This window comes from Dromiciops gliroides, chromosome 2, assembly GCF_019393635.1.
Source record: "Dromiciops gliroides isolate mDroGli1 chromosome 2, mDroGli1.pri, whole genome shotgun sequence".
NCBI lineage: Eukaryota > Metazoa > Chordata > Mammalia > Microbiotheria > Microbiotheriidae > Dromiciops > Dromiciops gliroides.
Genome location: NC_057862.1, coordinates 102,720,289 through 102,739,619, shown reverse-complemented (window position 1 = coordinate 102,739,619; position 19,331 = coordinate 102,720,289). Strand labels below are relative to the sequence as shown.

The 19,331-nt window shown below is 39.8% G+C and overlaps 1 protein-coding gene across 2 annotated transcripts in view; it reads left to right on the top strand.

Annotated features, from left to right (window-relative positions):
* The first annotated feature begins 5,222 nt into the window (after positions 1–5,222).
* RBM20 (RNA binding motif protein 20) overlaps positions 5,223–19,331 on the top strand; it is a 241,331-nt gene continuing 227,222 nt past the window's right edge. Inside the window, exon 1 of one of the 2 annotated variants that reach the window (XM_043986658.1) lies at positions 5,223–5,640. Coding sequence is in view for 1 of the 2 variants with exons in the window: in XM_043986657.1 (XP_043842592.1) it covers positions 6,589–6,803 (215 nt within the window). In the remaining variant the exon portion in view is untranslated. Of the gene's footprint in view, positions 5,641–6,427; positions 6,804–19,331 lie in introns of those variants that run through there. The other variant, XM_043986657.1, reaches the window with a different exon arrangement.

Here is a 19,331-nt window from a genome sequence, read left to right as displayed (position 1 = left end):
AGACTGACATTCACAGCCTTCTTCATTGCTGCAACTGAAGAGGACTCTCTACCTGCCCATTCCCCAGGGGAATGAGGGAGAAAAATCATTTAAAATTTAGAAAGATTTAAGATGACTTGTAAAAATAGGAAGATTGATCTAATCTTTTAAAGCATTCTGGGGGTATGAGATAAATTAGGTCACCTTAAAAAACTGTTCCCCTGCCTCTTGCTACAATTTGCCCCATTTCAAATTCCCACTATAGCAAAGTATGACAAGGTTGATAGATGAGAGAGAGATAGAGAGACAGAGAGACAGTTAGAGACAAAGAGAGAAAGACTGGGAGAGAGAGATGAGAAGAGGAGATGGGGGGAGAGAGAGAGAGAGAGAGAGAGAGAGAAAACATGAGAGAGCATGTGAGGGAGTGCATTTATTGCTTACTCTGTATTAGGCATTGCACTAAGCACTAGGAATACAAATACAAGCAAAAAACAAAGGCAATCCCTTCCCTGACAGAATCAAACCTTGTCCTTTATTTCTTAAAAAATGCCTTTATTCTGAACTTAAATACCAAAAAAGAGCATTTCCATACACATATAAGAATATAAAAAGAATATATGAAATAATAAATCTCCGTTTCATACATCTTGTTATAAAAAAGCATATTAAAACTATACATTACTTTCAAAACTGTTCTATTTGTTGGTGCTTCCTTCTGTTCTATGCATTTGAAAAATGTTACAATGGCCTTCTTTTTGGGGGGAAGGGACATTACTGTTGCTAAACCTCCCTTCTCCTGAATGGCCTTCCTCAATTAACCAAGAGAAAAAAAAAACCCTCTTGTAACAAGTAAGTATAACTCAAGCAAGATGAGTCCACATAGGTACCATGTCCAAAAATGTATGTTGCTGTACTTTCTGTCCATCTCTTCTCTGTCAGGAGATGGCTTCAATATGCTTCATCATAAATCTTCTGGAGACATAATCATTACCTTAGTTCCTATGTCCTTCAAAGTGGCTCTTCTTTACAATGTTGTTGTCCTTGTACAAATAGTTTTCTTGGTTCTGATCACTTGTTACTTCATTAGTGTATCCTACCCAGGATTCTCTGAAATTGTCTCTATTATCATCTTTTTTCTAGGTTTCTATAGCCCCTGTGTTTCTGTTTCAAATTTCCTACTCAGCTCTGGTTTTTTCATCAGAAAAGTACTCTTTTCTCTTAAAGGTCCATTTATCCCCCTGTAGGACTGACTATATGCGGCTTTTCTGGGTAAGTTATTCTTGGTTGTCAGTCTATCTCTTTTTGCTTTTTGGAATGCTGTATTCCAAGAGCTCTTTTGGTTTTTACTAGAAGTTGCCAGGTTTTGTGTTATCTTTTTTTTTTTTTAATGTATAAGGTATTTTATTTTTTCCGTTACATGTAAAGATAGTTCTCAACTTTTGTTTATACAAGCTTTACAATTTCAGATTTTTCTCCCTCCCTCCCCTCCCTCCCCCCTCCCCTAGACAGCAGGTAATCTGATATAGGTTATATCTATATATCTCTATACATATACATATAGATATATATATATACACACACACATATATATACACATAATAACATTAATCCTATTTCTGCATTAATCCTGTTACAAGAAAAAAAATCAGAGCAGTGATGCAAAACCTCAAAATAGAAAAAAAAAACAACAGCACCCAAAACAAAAGAAATAATATGGTTCAATCAGCATCTATACTCCACAGTTCTTTCTTTCTTTTTTTTTCTTGGATTTGGAGATCCTCTTCCATCACGAGTTCCCTGGAACTCTTCTGTACCATTGCATTGGTAAGAAGAATATAGTCCATCACAGTAGGTCAACACTCAATGTTGATGATACTGTGTACAATGTTCTTCTGGTTCTGCTCATCTCACTCATCATCAGCTCATGTAAGACCCTCCAGGTTTCTCTGACCTCTTCCTGCTCATCATTTCTTACAGCACAATAGTATTCCATTGTATTCATATACCACAACTTGTCCAGCCATTCCCCAATTGATGGGCACCCCCTCAACTTCCAATTCCTTGTCACCACGTAAAGAGCAGCTATAAATATTTTTGTACATGTGGGTCCCTTTCCCCCTTCCATGATTTCTTTGGGCAAAAGACCTAAAAGTGGAATTGCTGGGTCAAAGGGTATGCACAGCTTTATTGCCCTTTGGGTGGTTTTGTGTTATCTTGACTAAAGTTCCTTGGTATTTGAGCTTCTTCTTTCTGGATGCTTGCAGTAGTTTTTTTCTTTGACCTGGGAGCTCTGTATTTTGGCTGTGACGTTCCTGGGACTTTTCCTTTTACGGTTCTATTCAGAAGGTGATCAGTGCATTCTTTCTATCTTTACTTCACCCTCTGATTCTAATAAATTTAGACAGTCTTCATTTGTGATCTTTTTTGAAATATAGAATCTAGACTTAATTTTTTTGGTGAGGCAATTGGGGTTAAGTGACTTGCCTAGGGTCACACAGCTAGTAAGAGTTAAGTGTCTGAGGCTGGACTTGAACTCAGGTCCTCCTGAATTCAGGGCCGGTGCTCTATCCACTGCGCCACCTAGCTGCCCCTAGACTTTTTGTTGTTGTTGTTTTTTTTTAGTGAGGCAATTGGGGTTAAGTGACTTGCCCAGGGTCACACAGCTAGTAAGTGTTAAGTGTCTGAGGTCGGATCCGAACCCAGGTACTCCTGACTCCAGAGCTGGTGCTTTATCCACTGCGCCATCTAGCTGCCCCTAGACTTTTTTTTAAATGAAAAAGTCATTGTTTTCATTGATTCTTAAATTATCTTTTCTTTACCTATTTTCCAGGTTAGGAGTTTTTGATAACATATTTTATAGTTTTCTTCTATTTTTTCAATCTTTTAATTTTGTTCCAATATTTCTTGCTGTTCTATTTGGTCAATTCTAGTTTTCAGGGATTTTATTTCTTGGGATAAGGTTTACCTACCACTTTCATAAGCTCCTTATTCTCATTACAATTCTATCCTCAAGAATTTTTATTTCATTTTTTTTCTTTATTTCTTCTAGGTATTCATATAGGCCTTATGGAAAATACTTTTTTTTTCCTTTTTGGGTTTCTGCTTGTATTTGTCACAGAGTTAGACTTGCAACAATTTTTGATACTGTTTGGTGTTTTTGATTTAGTCATCTTTCCAGCTTTCTATGTTCTGGGCATTGAATTGAGGCTTTGTGCTGAGTCCAAGCTCTGTTATCTGCTGCACTTTTGGGTGTGGTGGTAAGTGCTGTGTGGTTTCATCCTGGGTCCTATGGATTTTTCCAATTACCTCTACCTTTTAGGGTTACCCAGTTGTATATCTGAGGTGCAGAGTGCTAAATCTTTGGTCCTTTCTCTGTTTTCTTGAGACCATGCTAGTCACAGCTCCTGGGGCTGGGTGGTCCTAGTATGAATACTACAGCACCATGCTGATAATTTTCCTCTGCCTAGGTCTTTCAAATTCCCTACCATGAATTTTTTTGACCACATTGGAACTTTGTCAGAGACCTCTGCTCTTGCTGCCTCCAGACACAAAGGCTAGAAGGCTATACATTTCCCAACTCTGTGTTGGTGCTTTTTTTGCTGGAGGGACCCCTTTTTCTATTACCTATGGACATCTGGCTATGTTTTTCTGAAGTTTTGGGATGGGAGATTCATTTGCTGAATTTACCTTCTTGATTATTATTTGGTCTGGTGTGAACTTCAGGGTTTGGCTGGTGTAGGTAGTAGGTACGTAAGAGCTAGGTGGTCTGTTTCCTATTTTGGTATCCATCTTGGCAGGAAGTCTCATTTCTTTAAATGAGGCTACTGAATCCTTTCCTGGTCCTTCTAGGGGAAAATCAAGAGGACTATGGAGAACACAGAAGGAAGTAAGTATTCTGAGGAGTTAAGAGCAGGGTTGGTCCTTGGGATAGTGAGAAAAACAAAGCAATTCAAACCATAAAATAATGCTGCATAAAAAAGGAACTATAGCAGAAAACTGAGTATATGGTAAAAGTGCGTAAAGTCAGTTGCTGAAAGTACCTGCAATACCTGCATACTTGTAACTAGCTAATATTGTACTGAAGGGCAAGAATAAAAAAAAGTGTATCGCCATAATTTGATAGTAATTATTTTGTCTACTTTTTGTATTTTTTCTGTGTTCTTCAGGACTGTCTGCCAAAGGTATTTGCCTCACTTTTGTTACAATTTTGCTTATCTACTTGGCTCATAGCATATTTAGTCCAAATCACGATTTTAGAGACCATGGGATAGGTGAATTTTGCTTTCTAAAATGTATCTTTAGTTCTGACTTTCCACCTGTAGGTAAATTAAGCAGGGAAGGTGCAATTTAATGAATAGAAAAATAATTGAATATAAATAAACTTCTGCTACAAGTTCCTCTTTGAAATCAATCAATAGCACAGATATCTTGGAAAAATCTGCACCTTCTAACATTATAATCATGCCCTTTTGTGTGCCCAGAAATTGTAAATTGCTTTAATATGAATGATAGTTAAAAAAAGTTTAGGGCTCTACTGGGTCCATGACTATCTGGAGAATTTGTGTACACAATAGCACCAGAGAGAAGATCAGAGGGAGGCTGGAGTAGTGGAAGTTCAAAACTGGGAAACTCAAGTGGTCCAGTGGACAGAATGCTAGCTAGACTGGAAGTGAGGAAGAGTTGAGTTTAAATCCAGGCTCAGATACTTCCTAGCTTTGGGGCCCTGGACGAGTCACTTAAGTTCTGTCTGCCTTGGTTTCATCATTTATAAAATGAGGGTGATAACAATAGCACCTCCCTTCCCAGGGTTGCAGTGAGGATCAAATGAGACATTTCTAAAATAATTTGCAAACCTTAAAGTGCTATATAAATGCTGCTGTTGGAAAGGACTTTGGAGATCATTTCGTTAAATACCTTCATTTTGCCACATGAGGAAACTCAACTCCCACCAAGATCAAGAGGCTTGCTCAAGGTCACACAACCAGAAGCTGGCTTTTCAAACTCGGGTCTTCTGACTCTAAATAGTGTTCTTGTTCCTATACCACTGTTTATGTACTGGAGTCAGGAGACACCTAGGGTTAAAGTGCTATATGACTGAGTTATTCTTTAGCTTCAGTTCTCTTCTCCCCCTCCCCCCTTTAGGAACCATAATTAACTTAAATTGCTGCCCTATAACACAAAGTCCCTGCCTAGCATCCTCTACTCCACTGCCTCCCACATAAAACTTAGTGTCTCGAGTCCTTTCTAGAAAGCAGCAATGATAGTCATCATCATCATCAATAATAAGTAGCATTTATCATGACATTTATTATGTGCCAGACACTGGCACTAGAGATACAAAGTAAGGCAAAAAAGCACTCCAGGCTTTTAAGAATCCTACAGTCTAATGGAGGAGACAATCTGCATATAACTCGATATGCATATAAGACATAGTCACTGTGAATGGAAGGTAATTTCAGAGGGAAGGCGCTAGCAGACGGGAGATGAGGTGGAGTGGGAAAGGCCTCTTGGAGAAGGTGGGATTTGAGCAGAGAATCTGGAATGGAACCCGAGGCATTCGAGGGATGCAGATGTTCCCAGCCAGTTCCGGGGCCATAGGGCCTGAGAAGTCTAGACCAAGGACCCCATACTACCCTCTTTCTTAGGATGGGAACCGTAGTGGTAAGATCCGATATATGTCTTTTTGCATGGGAGGGGATGGCGTGTGGTGTCTAAAGAGGGGGTCTTTTTGTACTCGCGGGCCCTCCTCTTGGCCCTGCACTAAGCTACGACTGCCTCCACCCGGAATGATGAGGAGGGGCTGCATGTCCCCGGGATAAGTCTCCTGCCTCCCAATGTCAAGGCGAGCTCTGCGCCCAGACTGCGCCTCCCGGGTAACGGGTTTAGGTCTGCGCCAGGACCGAGCCCCTCCTCAAGGATAGTCCTGCATCTCTTTCCGGCAGCCTCGGGACTCTGCGCCTTCAGTGCCCCCTCTCAATTAAGCAGGTTGGCGCTATGCGCCCTTCTGTCTTCCTCCGAGGGCTTGACTACGGCCCGCGCTCCTCACCCTTTGGATAGCTCTGCGCCCTCCCGGCCTGTGCTTCTCTCCTGGCTAGCGCTGGGTTCTCGCTACCTTCCCATCCGCCTCGGCTCCGTGGGGGGCTCCTCTCTATTGGGGCCATCGTTCCCCATCCCCCATCGCTCCCTCGCACTGGTAGCTATGCCACAATGCTGTTCCCAGTCTGGGAACAGTCCCCGTCCCTGAACCGCCAAGAGACCTGCCGCCCCCAGCTCGGCCGGGGTTTGGGAGTGAGGGACTACACCGCGGAGGAGGAGGAGGAGGAGGAGGAGAAGGAGGAGGCGGCGGCGGCGGCACCTCCTCCCCTCTCTTCCCTCCCCCTCCCCCTCCTGCTCTCCCTCCCTTCTGCCCCTTTCCTCCCCCTCCTCCCCTCTCGCCGCTCCCCTCCCCTCCCCTCACGGTGCCGCGCAGCGGGGAAGGACAAGGGGACTGCAGCGGGCCGGTGCGGACCCCGGGCACTTTGCGCACCGGGGATCACCCCCTTCGCTCTCCGCTCGTCCTCCGCTCCCTTCTCCCCTCTCGCTGCTTCGTCCCGGGCGGTCTCTCACCGCATGGTGCTGGCCGCAGCCATGAGCCAGGAGCCGGAGACCAGCGGCCGCGAGCAACCCGACAGAGATGCCCGCACCCTGGCTGCCGCCGCAACCGCCGCCCCCCCAGGACTCCTGGGACCCCCGGGCCACCGAGGAATGCAGCAGCCGCTGCTGCCGCCACCTCTGCCACCGCCACCGCCGGCGCCTCAGGCCGCCTTGCCTCAGATTCTCCAAAAGTAAGAGGATGGGGAGGAGGGTGTCGTGTGTGTGTGTGTGTGTGTGTGTGTGTGTGTGTGTGTGTGTGTGTGTGTGTGTGTGTGTGTGTGTGTGTGTGAGAGAGAGAGAGAGAGAGAGAGAGAGAGAGAGAGAGAGAGAGAATGTAGAGGCACACCCTTTAGATAACCCCTTCCTTTGCTTCATCCCCCACCCCAATCATTATTTTTGCTATGCGTTCTCTAGGGCTCATGGCCAAGACAAGTTTTCTTGAGGGGAGATGCGGCCCTTCATTTGAATTATTCTGGCTCTGCGTGTGTCTCTCCGTGTGTCTTTGTGTGTGTTTTTGCGGGGATGGGGGTGGGGGTGGGAAGGGAAATACCTTGAGCAGCACATCAGTCCACAGAGGTGCAAACAGACCTGTTTGCCCATCTCCTTGTCCTCCCTATTCAAAGGATGTTCCTGGAATTCTTCCAGGCAGGAATAACTCAAATCGGAAGAAAATCACAGCGGAGCAGCTCTCCTTTTGGTGAGCTCCCCGGGGGGAGCTTCACTGGGGCATGTGGATATTGGTGTGTACTGTTTTTGTATGCGTCGTGTGTCACACACACAATTCCTTTAATTGTAGGCAGAGAACAAAACAAGGAGATTGGATGATGGTGGGTGAGGAGGATTATAAGCTATTCTTTTTGTTTGTCTTTGGTTTCCCCAAATAAAGACAAACTCCTTTCTTAGGAAGATCCTCCTTACCATAGCTCAGACATATAATAAGCTGTTTTCTCGCATTGATGTCGAATGCCATCTTGTAGTCATTGTGAAGGAAGTCACTTTTGGGGTGAATTTTGCGGGGTTCTCATTTTACTGGAATGTAAGTAGTTGGTAGTTCCTGGATGTTAAAAATGTCGAAAACATTTTAAGCGTCACTTGGGAAAGGGGAACAGGCAAAAAGTCAGAGGTAGCTTGGGTTATTTTTTGCTCAGTTTGAATTTTTTAGGCATTGGTTTTAAGGCCTACTGGGCTGATACCTTTCTGTATTCCCTCCGAAGTGTACATGTCTCTTTCTTATAATGAAGTATTCAAAATTGTCTTTAAGAAATGTTAGAAGGTATGAATGTGAAATATGTGGGAGAAACAGGCCAACTAGAGAATTATATAAGAATATAATAAAGCTTTATATTGAGCATACACGGGAGATGTGATTTAATGTCCCATCCAAGACGACGTTTTTTTGTTTTCCAAATAATTGTTTTGGTACTTGGAATTGTATAAACTCAATAAAATGTATTGAAAAGTGTCCAGACAGTATGAATAAGTGGCAGTAAATTTAAATTTAAATTCCACTGCTTTGAGGACTGGCATATAGATCAGTGAGAGTGAGAGAGCAGGGAAAATTTATGTTTGTCACCAAAGTTCTTTGAAATCATGACATCTGCAGAGTGTTTCCAGATTTCTTTTTGGACTGACAAAGTAAATAGTTTCTACAATAATAAAGTTGGCTTTAGTGTTTCACTAATAACCACTTTTTTTCTTTAATTGGACATCTTGTGAAACTTTCAACAGTTGGTGACTTTGGAAATGAATATTTTTTATGTAATTGCTTCTGTTTTTCTGAAAGCTTAATTGTTATTTCAAATATGGCTTGAAGTATATTTGACAGATCGTGTAACTTAGCCCTCAATAAAGACATAAATCATCCCAAGAAAAATATTTCAATATAATGCGGATTTTTTGAAAACTAAATTAACCATAGTTAATTGAAAATTTTCCAATGTCCTTACTTGTAGAACCAAGATGTAAAGTGAAATTATGTTTCATGATATAGTTTACTGAAAGCATTTTAGCACGATAATTAGTAAAATTTCCGTGTCGATTATTTTTAATTGGAAAATCCATATATGCAGTACTGTTTGTCTGTGGAATGTAATTCAGGCCTGAGGATTTTGGAGGAAATTAATGGCTTAAAATTGAATTCTAATTGCCATATGTATAATATTTTCCCCCCTGCAAGCCTTCCTCCAAGCACATCTTTCGAATGTATCACTTTAAAAAATAAGGGAGAGTTTTTCAAAGATGGCCCCTGATGCCTGTAATCCTAGTTGTAGGCATCAAGGAGAACTTTTCTTCTTTTGGGTCTGGGTAATGGCACAAAATGAAGGTGCGAAGCCCAGGGACCAATGAGTTTTTGTCAGTGAGAGCTGATATTTATGTTTCAGAATCTTTCTTTAGAAGGATGATTTGGGACCTGTCATCCCCTCTCTACACGCTCAAATACCATTGGAACAAGGCATAAAATGGCAAGCCTTACAGGTCCATCTTTAATGCGCTGAAATTTGATCTGGTTATTTTGAAGCAACGTTTGCATAAATTCAATCTGAACCACCATTTTTATATTATAATTAGTTGCTCTGTAAACCACCATCTTTGAAAAAAGGTTATAGAGTTGAATTCCACCACAGAGCGAACAAATCAACTTTTTTGGTTGGTGCATATTTTGAAGGGACGTTAGTAAGCTACTGGTTTTAGTTAAATTCTCAATGAGAGGAATATATAGATATTTCAAGTATTTTTTAGGAGACTTTCCCCCCTCCTATTTATGAAGAGAAGTAATTAAGGACATTTGTGGAGAGAGATTTTGATCTGCTCAAATAAGATGGATACAATAATATCTCGGTTTGAAGGACAATGGGGATATTTTCACCTACATACTTCGTTAATATTTATCGACTTTCATCAGCAATATTTAATATATGGGTACAGCCTCATAATCTCATCCAGCACTTAAAGTAGCTTTTCAGACATATGTAGTGAAACTCTAACATAATGAGAAAGAGTTTGGCATGTGGCTAACGGAAACCAGTTTCTTTGCTTTGTGGTACAAACATATACAAAACCATCATCATTTATCTTTGTTCTGTTGGAGAAGAGGTTCTTGGTTGTGTGTGTGTGTGTGTGTGTGTGTGTGTGTGTGTGTGTTTCTTGGGCTTCTTTGGCAGTCTGATGAAGCCTATGGACCCCAACTTTTCAGAATAATTTTTTAAAAATCCAGTTGAATGAAATGCTAAACTTCATTTAGAGGTTATTGAAAATAAGGATGCTAATTTTTTTCTTATCCATGTTCATAGACCTCGCTGAAATCAATCCATAGACATATAGGTCAAGAAATCCTATGTTAGAGGCTACTACTTTTTAGTATGTTTCACTTTCTTACTATTAGACTATAAGTTTTTGAGTACCGTTTCTATTCTACCAACCTCCTTTAATAATTAAGTCATTAAGAGGTTGCAGGCACTTATAAGATACTGATAATAATGCTTTTTGTGCAATAGAGCTTTGCTCTTAAACAAAATCAGTTAAAGGAAATTAAAAACATCATCTTATATTTAAATGAATGATCAAACAGAAGGTCATCGTAGTAATACCTGAAGGAGACCTGGCATAAGTTTAGAAAATCAGAAGCTAAATTTTTATGACTTGACTGACAAGAAATACTTATTTTGATACCGGACAAAGACATATGGAATGGCTGGTGAATGTGTCTGGACATTTCCAGTGATATGGGATATTTTACTTGGTGCTATTCAACCCCATTTTCCTACTGATTTATAAGCTGTTATAGGATCTGCTCTTGTCTAATATTAAAAAATATGTTATTTGTTGAAAAAATTCCCATCTAAGTGAAATAGTTGTAGCATACTACACAATGAGCATAGAAATTATAAAATTATTTTTATGAAGTGAACAAATGGATGAATTTTCTAAAATATATGATTAACGAGATGTAGCAACATGTGTGGGGCTGATGTGTTATAATGCTAGGTGTTTTGTAAATAGATATTTCTATGTTTATTGGCCTTTATAATGTTAATTTACAAGCAATAAAAACGTGTAAAATCGTAAATGTTTGTTTTGCATTTGATAGACTGAGTCACCCACATTTATACGTGTGGATCATGAAAACACTTTGTCCCCTAAGTTTTGCTTTCTAACATTCAGAGTTATATGAATAAGTGAGATGAGATACCTTAACTATCTTCAGAATAGGCAAAGTAGGCACCTTATTATAAATGTAGAAAGCATGAAAAGTAATAAGTAATTTCAGAAAGCTGTATCTTTGTACATTGTGATTGTATTACTAAGGGTCTGCCTATAAGAGTCAGGGCAGGATGCAAGCAGCAAGAGCAGTAGTTTGTAGCCAGGGTCCATTAACTTTGAAAGGCATGCTTTAGATTTGTAACTAGAATTTAGGGAAGGAAATTAAGGTTCGCCAAAAAGGAATATTACCTCAACAGTAAAGTTTAATGCTTTTCAGCACTACATTTTGTCTTTAGGAAAGACAGAATTTCAGACATCTGTGCTTTTAAAATCTCCTCAGTTTGGGCCAGTTTTAGGGGGAACAAGGATATACATGTTGGAAGAATTTTGAAAATTTTAAATACCATTTTAAAGTGCACATAAAATAGGCATTCAGCAGGGCAAAACATCTGATAGGATGAAGTCACTTTACTCAAAAGAGGGAAGGACAGAGGCAAACGTGATTCCTGGTTTCCTGAAGGGGGCAATAACAGGTTTTTGTTGTTGTTATTGTTTGTTGTTTGTTTTTTTTTGGTGGGGGTAGTTGTTTTTGATTTAGGAGAATTTGTCTTCATTGTCTACTTGGCACAGAGGATTGTTTTTTAGATGATAAGTGTAGTTATCCAGTTAAGAGTTTTTTTCCAAGTCCCCAGAGAGGTCAGTAATATGAAATGTAGTGCATTATTCTCATTAGTCATGGTAAGGGGCTTTATTACACATGGTGCACAGAGCTGTTATTAAACTGTATTTAAACTAGTGCCACGGGGGAAAAGAATCGTTTCTCTGTGTGTGCTCTTATTTTTCTGTCAGTTCTATTTTTCTCCTTTCTTGCCTTCTTTGCTGTGGTGAAAGTTTCAAAATCCTAGCTTTATTTGTGGTCTGAACTATATAGTCTTCTTATATGTTCTTAGATACCTGACAAAAGCTTAGAGTGCTATTGAAAGTGAAATAATGCCAAACTGTTGAGCTTTTCTCTTTTCCTAATCTTCCTTTCTTTTTCTTTCTTCTTTCATTGTCTTACTTCTTTCTTCCCTCCTTTCTTCCCCTTCCCTCCTTCCCTCCTTCCCTCCTTCCCTCCTTCCCTCCTTCCCTCCTTCCCTCCTTCCCTCCTTCCCTCCTTCCCTCCTTCCCTCCTTCCCTCCTTCCTTCCTTCCTTCCTTCCTTCCTTCCTTCCTTCCTTCCTTCCTTCCTTCCTTCCTTCCTTCCTTCCTTCCTTCCTTCCTTCCTTCCTTCCTTCCTTCCTTCCTTCCTTCCTTCCTTCCTTCCTTCCTTCCTTCCTTCCTTCCTTTCCTCCTTCCAACAAAGTCCAATATTCTCTCCACTCCCCTTCCCTGGCTAGCTGCAAGGATTAGTTCTCAATAAATAACTCAGTACAGTCAAATTAATCACAAGGTCAAGAAGCAATATTGTAATGATGTTGGACCTTGAGGCTGGCCCATGAATTAGCAAATAAAATGAAAAGAAAAATTAACAAAGGTGGCTGGTCTGGAGTCCCAAAGGAAGAAAAATATAAGCAGAACCAATTTCATGATCTCACCTACTTCCTGTCTACCTTGCCTGTCAGGAGCTGGAAAAGGACCCTTGTTCCACAATATCCTATGTAATCTGATTTTTGTTATCAGCCACAGCAAAGACTATGAGGGCCCGGCCAGTATGTATACATTTTTGTACAATTTAACATGGAGAATTGTTGCTAAGTTTTACAGCCGTAATGGGTGATAACCATATTTAGAGTTAGAATGTGGAAAACTTTTGCAGAGAGCAAAGTAGAATAAGCTGTATTTCAGAATAAGGGTAAAGAACCTAATGCATGGTTCACATAAAGAAGCATATGGCAAAATCGCAGGGAATTTCCATTGTACTCCACTAAAGTTGACTGGGTCCTGAGATGTAGGACTGCATTCTCTGTATGGGAAACCCAGTATTTCTCTTTTGCAGTTCCCACTGGTGGGAAGGCTGGGAAATGTTTGCTTTAATTAAGAAGTTGGATTTTTAATCGGGTGTGTGAATTTGATCTCTGAAACTGTGGCGGGGTGTTAGTTCTGTGCAGATGTGTGCACTTGCATGATGGGTGGTCAGAAGAAAACAGGACCAGGAAAGAGAGATTCTAGATGATTCATTATTTTACAGGAGAGATGTAGCTGTTTTATTTGGGGAGAGATTAAAGGGGAAAATATGTTATTATAGTTTGGGTTAGTGCACAACCAATCAATAACTACTGTTTAAAGTCTTCCCAGTCAAATAATGCACTCATATTCACTGATTCCCTTCTTTCTTCTCATCTCTTCTGGTCTTGCAAAATCCCCTGGTGGTTTATGAGAAAACTTTTCCCTCTTGCTGACAGCAAATCAGTAGGGGAAGTGGTGGTATACATTGCTGCTAATGCAATTTATAGTCAAGAAGAGGACAGTGGAACTTGTCTTAAACAGTATGACCATACCATATAGTTCACGTTGCTTTCTGGAGGCTCCCCTTGTATTTGGAGGTAGAAGCAGCAGACTTGGTGGTATACATGGACTGGATTTTCCCCCCTGAAAACAATTTTCATGCTGCTTTTCTACTTCATATTGCATTTTGTTAAGGATGCCCCTGAATTGTCATTTACCCTAGACTCTTCCTTCACACTTATTTTCTCTTGATTAAACCAATCATCTATTGAGGCAAAGACAACATAACTCACAATGTCCCAAATTGGAAAACCACCATATGCTCTTGAGATACTTTAAATATTTTTGGAGGGGGCAGTGTCCATATAGATACTTTTCTATATGCATGTATATGCATAGACATCACAATGTGGATTTATTAATTTAAAGCAAATATAGTTATTCAAATAATAATAGTAAAATCTTGCTAAGGACATACTTTAATGAATTAAAATATATTCTGAAGGATAATCATAACATTTTATTTTGGAAATGACTAAAAGTCATCTAGTCCAACTTCTTTTTTTTTTTTTTTTAATTTTTTTTTTTAATGAGGCAATTGGGGTTAAGTGACTTGCCCAGGGTCACACAGCTAGTAAGTGTTAAGTGTCTGAGGCCAGCTTTGAACTCAGGTACTCCTGACTCCAGGGCCGGTGCTCTATCCACTGCGCCACCTAGCTGCCTCCTAGTCCAACTTCTAATCAAATAATGATTCCCTTCTATAACACCCTTAAGAAATGGTCATCTGCTATCTGAAGACTTTTAGTGACAACAAACTAATTACTTTTTTTTTTTTTTAGTGAGGCAATTGGGGTTAAGTGACTTGCCCAGGGTCACACAGCTAGTAAGTGAGTAAGTGTTAAGTATCTGAGGCCAGATTTGAACTCAGGTACTCCTGACTCCAGGGCCGGTGCTCTATCCACTGCGCCACCTAGCCGCCCCAAACTAACTACTTTTCAAAGCAATTTATTCCTCTTTTGTATAGTTCTCATTGTTAGGAATCTTTTCCTTAAGCCAACCAGAATGTGTTGTCCTATAATTTTTACTATTGGCCATAGATCTGTCCACTAGGAACCCTACAGCCTTGTCAGTTTTCCACATGTTGACCCTTTACATATTTAAAGACAACAATCATTTCCCCCTTTTCTATTCTTTTGCCTAAACAGAGTTCCTTCACATAATCTTTATAGCTTCCCTAAATTTATTTCTGGCTGTTAGAACTTGTGTGAGAAGACAATCTATTGTGTAATGTGGTAAGAGGTTTGTTTTCTGTTATTTACAAAGAGCCTCACTAATGACCTATTTTTTTGACTCTGTGATTCATAGATGTATATAGTAATGTTAGTGAATAATTAGATTATCCTTTTTTAAAATTTGGGAATTTTCAGTTCAAATGATTATTTTGGAAAACTAGATTATTATGATTTAGTTTACAAGAAGGATAGTATTATTTACTTAAGAGAAAAAGTTTTTTGGGGGGCAGCTAGGTGGTGCAGTGGATAGAGCACCAGCCCTGGATTCAGGAGGACCTGAGTTCAAATGTGACTGCAGACACTTGACACTTACTAGCTTGTGTGACCCTGGGCAAGTCACTTAACCCTCTGCCCCCCCCCCAAAAAACATTAAAAAAAGGAAAAAAAGTTTTCATCCATAAATGTTCATATTTAAAGTGGAACATGGTATGGTAGAGGGAGAGTTCTAAGACGTATTTTTCCCTTGACAGGAAATTTCCTTGCAAGACATATAACAGCATTAACAAGATGTATTGTCAGCAGTATTTAACGTACATTGATCTATGTTGTGCTTTGAGCAGGTGCTGATCACACATAGGAGCAAGAGCGAGTTTCCTTTTTTCCCTCGGACATTTCCAAAATTTCTCTTCCTCTTTTGAGGGGGTTAGAGTGCCCACTATAAATTGGTATAGGTCTGAGTCCTGCTTATGTGTCTTATTTTTTTTCTTAAGACTGCAGATGCCGCTAACACTCACATGTGCTGTCATTTCCCAGGCAGCCACGTAATTGATCATATTTGCCATGACCTAGGACATAAGAATCTTGATTTAATACTTGAAAAGTCCAAAAAGAAAAGAAAGGAGATGAGTTATGTTACGATTTATAGTTTATTTTAAAAATTTATATTTTCATATTGACTTTGGGCTGGTTAGTTCCTTTATTTAGAACCCTGAAATTAACCTCAGGTCCAGTCTCTTAATTATACAGATTAAAAACTGAAATCCAGAGGGGAGAAGTGATTTGCTCAAGGTCATGCCTTGTCAGAGTCAGTACTAAAATCTAGATCTCCTGAATTCTAGACCCATATGTTTTACACTACACTCTGCTTTTCAGGGTTTCTAGAAATAAAGAGAAAGGAACAGAACCTATTCATGAATTAGTCATTGATCCCTTTAGCCCTGGTCTGCCAGATTTCCCCCATCATGATTCAGCAAAGTGCCCTTCAATGTTTTCAATCAACTCTTTGCCTTTCCTAGGTCCCCCTAATCATGGGCTTGTCTTTCCACACCTTAGCAGTTGATATGTTCTCTCAAGGTCACCTTACAAATTTTGTCCTTCTGCCAAGCAGAAATTTAGCATCACCCTGTCTCTTTCTAGCTCAAGGTTAGCTTTCAATGAACATACAGTTATGATCTATTTAATGGGCAGAAAACACACACCCTTCAGCCACCCTGAAGGCATTCTGTTGCTCTTTTCTCTTTTAACACTGAAAAGTAAAGTTTACAGTGAAACATTACTTTTAATATTTTTATTAACCAGAAAATAATTTAATTTACTGATCTCCAGTTTTCACATACTCGCAATGACTATTTTACGTAATGTAAAAGCCTAACATTTTAGGTAAGTTTATGCAGTATGTACCTGTTACTGAGATGGAAATGGTGGCTTAGTTTAAAATAGAATACTTGGGATGGTGAAACAAAAAATTTAGTAGATCAAGCTTTACTTAATTCTTGTATGGATGAAACTCTATGCTAAGAAAGTAGTAGGTAGGTAGACTTCCTAATGGAGCTTACGGTATTCTACTAAATACATAAGTCATATGCAAAATTAACTAAAATAATCTAGGCCATAACTGGATAGGGAGGTGCAAACTTATAGGTAGAATAAATAATATACACTTGCATTTAAAAAATAAAACCTATGTTTTATTTTTTACAAATGTTTTCATAAGCTTGCAGTTTCCATTAGCTCTAATGAAAACTTGATGGTTACCCAGTCACTGGATAACCAGAACTTCTTCCCACCAAACCTTTCCAGCTGAAAGCTAAATTCAACGAGGAGAAATATAAGGTGTTTTATTTAAAGTATCCATATATCAGACAGTCAGATGCTCCCTGACTGGAATGGAAATAATTTGGAGTTATTGTAACTTTTATTATCCCATCCAACGCTTCAGACACCCCCTTAAGCATCTTGAGGCTGGATTGGCTCTTTGATGAAGGCCTTTATCAACTAATTCAGTCACTAGCTCAAGCTGGCTTAAAAATGGTTGATGAGCTGCTCGGCAGCCTAATCTAGGAGTGTCCTGGAGCTTGTTGCTGACTCCCACTTTGTTCATCTTTTTTAGATTTAAGTTACATATCTATTTTTATATATGCCAAATAAGTACTCCTGGTCCCATACACAAAATAGGATAGGGGCTGTAGTAAAAAGAGTCCAATTCAAGGGGTTTGTGAGAGAATTGCATTTTAGTCTTGCCTTTGCTGGTTACCATCTAATAACATGCCTTAGTTTTTCCACCAATAAAATAGTGTCATAGAAATAATAGGATTTACAGCTGGAAGGTTCCTTAGAGATCTTCTATTTCAAGCTCTCATTGTACAGATAAACAAATGGAATCCCAAGATCACATAGGTAAGAAGTAGTCAGACAGTTCAAAAGTAGGTTCACTAACTTCAAATCCTGTGATGTCGTCACTGTCCTAAGCTGACTGCCAGCCTGCCAGGGATACTTTGAGAGCAAAAGTGATCATTTTGGTAAAAGACCTGGATTTGGGGGGCAGAGCAGGGACAATTGAGGAAATCCCATGTAAATTCAAGATGTAGCATAATTACTATATTGTTTTAAATACTTGCATCTTTAACACTAAGTGTAGACACCAGGAAAACATTACTATCGACAAATATAATATTTTAGTACAAAGGTATGTATGGAACTAATTTGAGAATTGGTAAAACAATTTTTAAAAATAAGCAATGTGAAGAAAGACCTTTGTTTTTAGGTGTTTGCTTGTAGCTGTATATGCTCTTATTTTAAGCTGAAATCCATACCCCATTTTAAATTCCACAAGCAGATATAACTAGGCATCCGATATGCATGACTGGCAAGACCTGAAATTGAGGCTAGGCAGAGAGTATATAAACAGCTATAATCCTCTCAGCATGTGCTAAAATAATAGCAGCTATGATCGTTTGATTCAGAGATTGTATATCAGGATCCTCTAGATCTTTGTCTCAGTTCAGAAAAATGTAGAATGTGTTGGACCTTAGAGGTCATTTAGTCCTGACTTTTCAAAGTCTGGAGAAGGAAAGTGACATGCCAAAGAAGAATGCAGCTAGTTAGTGACTCATAGTTAGAACCCACAATTTTTGCCTCCTTTTGCTTATTTTTAAGAGAAAAAGTTAGTTTCATTCATTGCAAATTTCAATTAAATTTTCATTTCACTTAGGGTTTTTTGTTTGTTTGTTTGTTTTTGTTTTTTTGGCGGGGCAATGAGGGTTAAGTGACTTGCCCAGGGTCACACAGCTAGTAAGTGTCAAGTGCCTGAAGCAGGATTTGAACTCAGGTCCTCCTGAATCCAGAGCTGGTGCTTTATCCACTGCGCCACCTAGCTGCCCCCCCCTTTTTTTTTAAGTGAGGCAGTTGGGGTTAAGTGACTTGCCCAGGGCCACACAGCTAGTAAGTGTTAAGTGTCTGAGGCCGGATTTGAACTCAGGTACTCCTGACTCCAGGGCCGGTGCTCTATCCACTGCGCCACCTAGCTGCCCCTACCCCCTCACTTTTAAATCTGTTTTTAGTGACTATCATATGATAATTGCATCGAATGATTATATAATAAGATGTGTTAATATTACAGTGCTCAGGATGAGGTGGGTAAGTGGCGAGGAAAAGAGAGGGACTGTTTTTGTAGTTTAGTAGGGGATAAGAAACACATAGACACACACATAGGCATATGTGCATGGAACCAGAATGTTGTAAACCAGTGCCATATGAAGTCCAAGAGGTGACTAATATGGGGGTGGAAGGCATCCGGATTGGACTTCAAAGAAGGGATTCTTAGCTTGAACTTGTTTTGTTGGTGTTTTTTTCTTCCTATTTTGGGAACTGTGTTTCAGTGTAATTGGCTTCCTTTGTGATTCTGTGTCTTTTAATCTACTTATTTAAAAATATTCTGAGAAGGGGGCTGTGGACTCTTATCAGATAGCCAAAGGGGTCCATGACATAAAGAGAGTGAAGAAAACTTACTTTAAAGGCTATATCATAACCCAAGGGCTAAAAGGAAACTTAGCAGTCATTTAGTCCAATCCCCTCATTTTGTAGGTGAGCAAACTGTGGTACAAAGAGGTAAAGTGATGTTCCGTCAAGGAAACATTTTGTTTCTTGAGGAACAACAGGGGGGACTGTAACGATTGGAATAACGCCACCTGCTGGATACTTACTGTAGAGGAGTTCTGCCCATGAAGGGAAGGTCTTTGAGGGCAAGACCAGGAGTCAGTAAGTGACGCGGGCTAGTGGGAGGAGGAAGGAAGAGACTGGCGCTCAGTCTCGCTCTCTTTTCCTCTGGACTCTGGTGGAGAAGGGAGCTAGAAATGTGCTCTCCCTTTAATAGATAGAAATCTAGGCCTTTTTCTCTCTCTTTACCAAATTCTTATTCTCCTTAATAAATGCTTAAAAGTCTAACTCTTGCTAAAGCTTATAATTTATTGGCGACCACTCATTAGATATTTTAGACAGTTTAGCTAGAATTTTAGCCCTTAACAGAGACCTGTTTTAGGTCTCAGAGGCAATAAGTAGGAGAGCCATAACTTGATTCCAGACT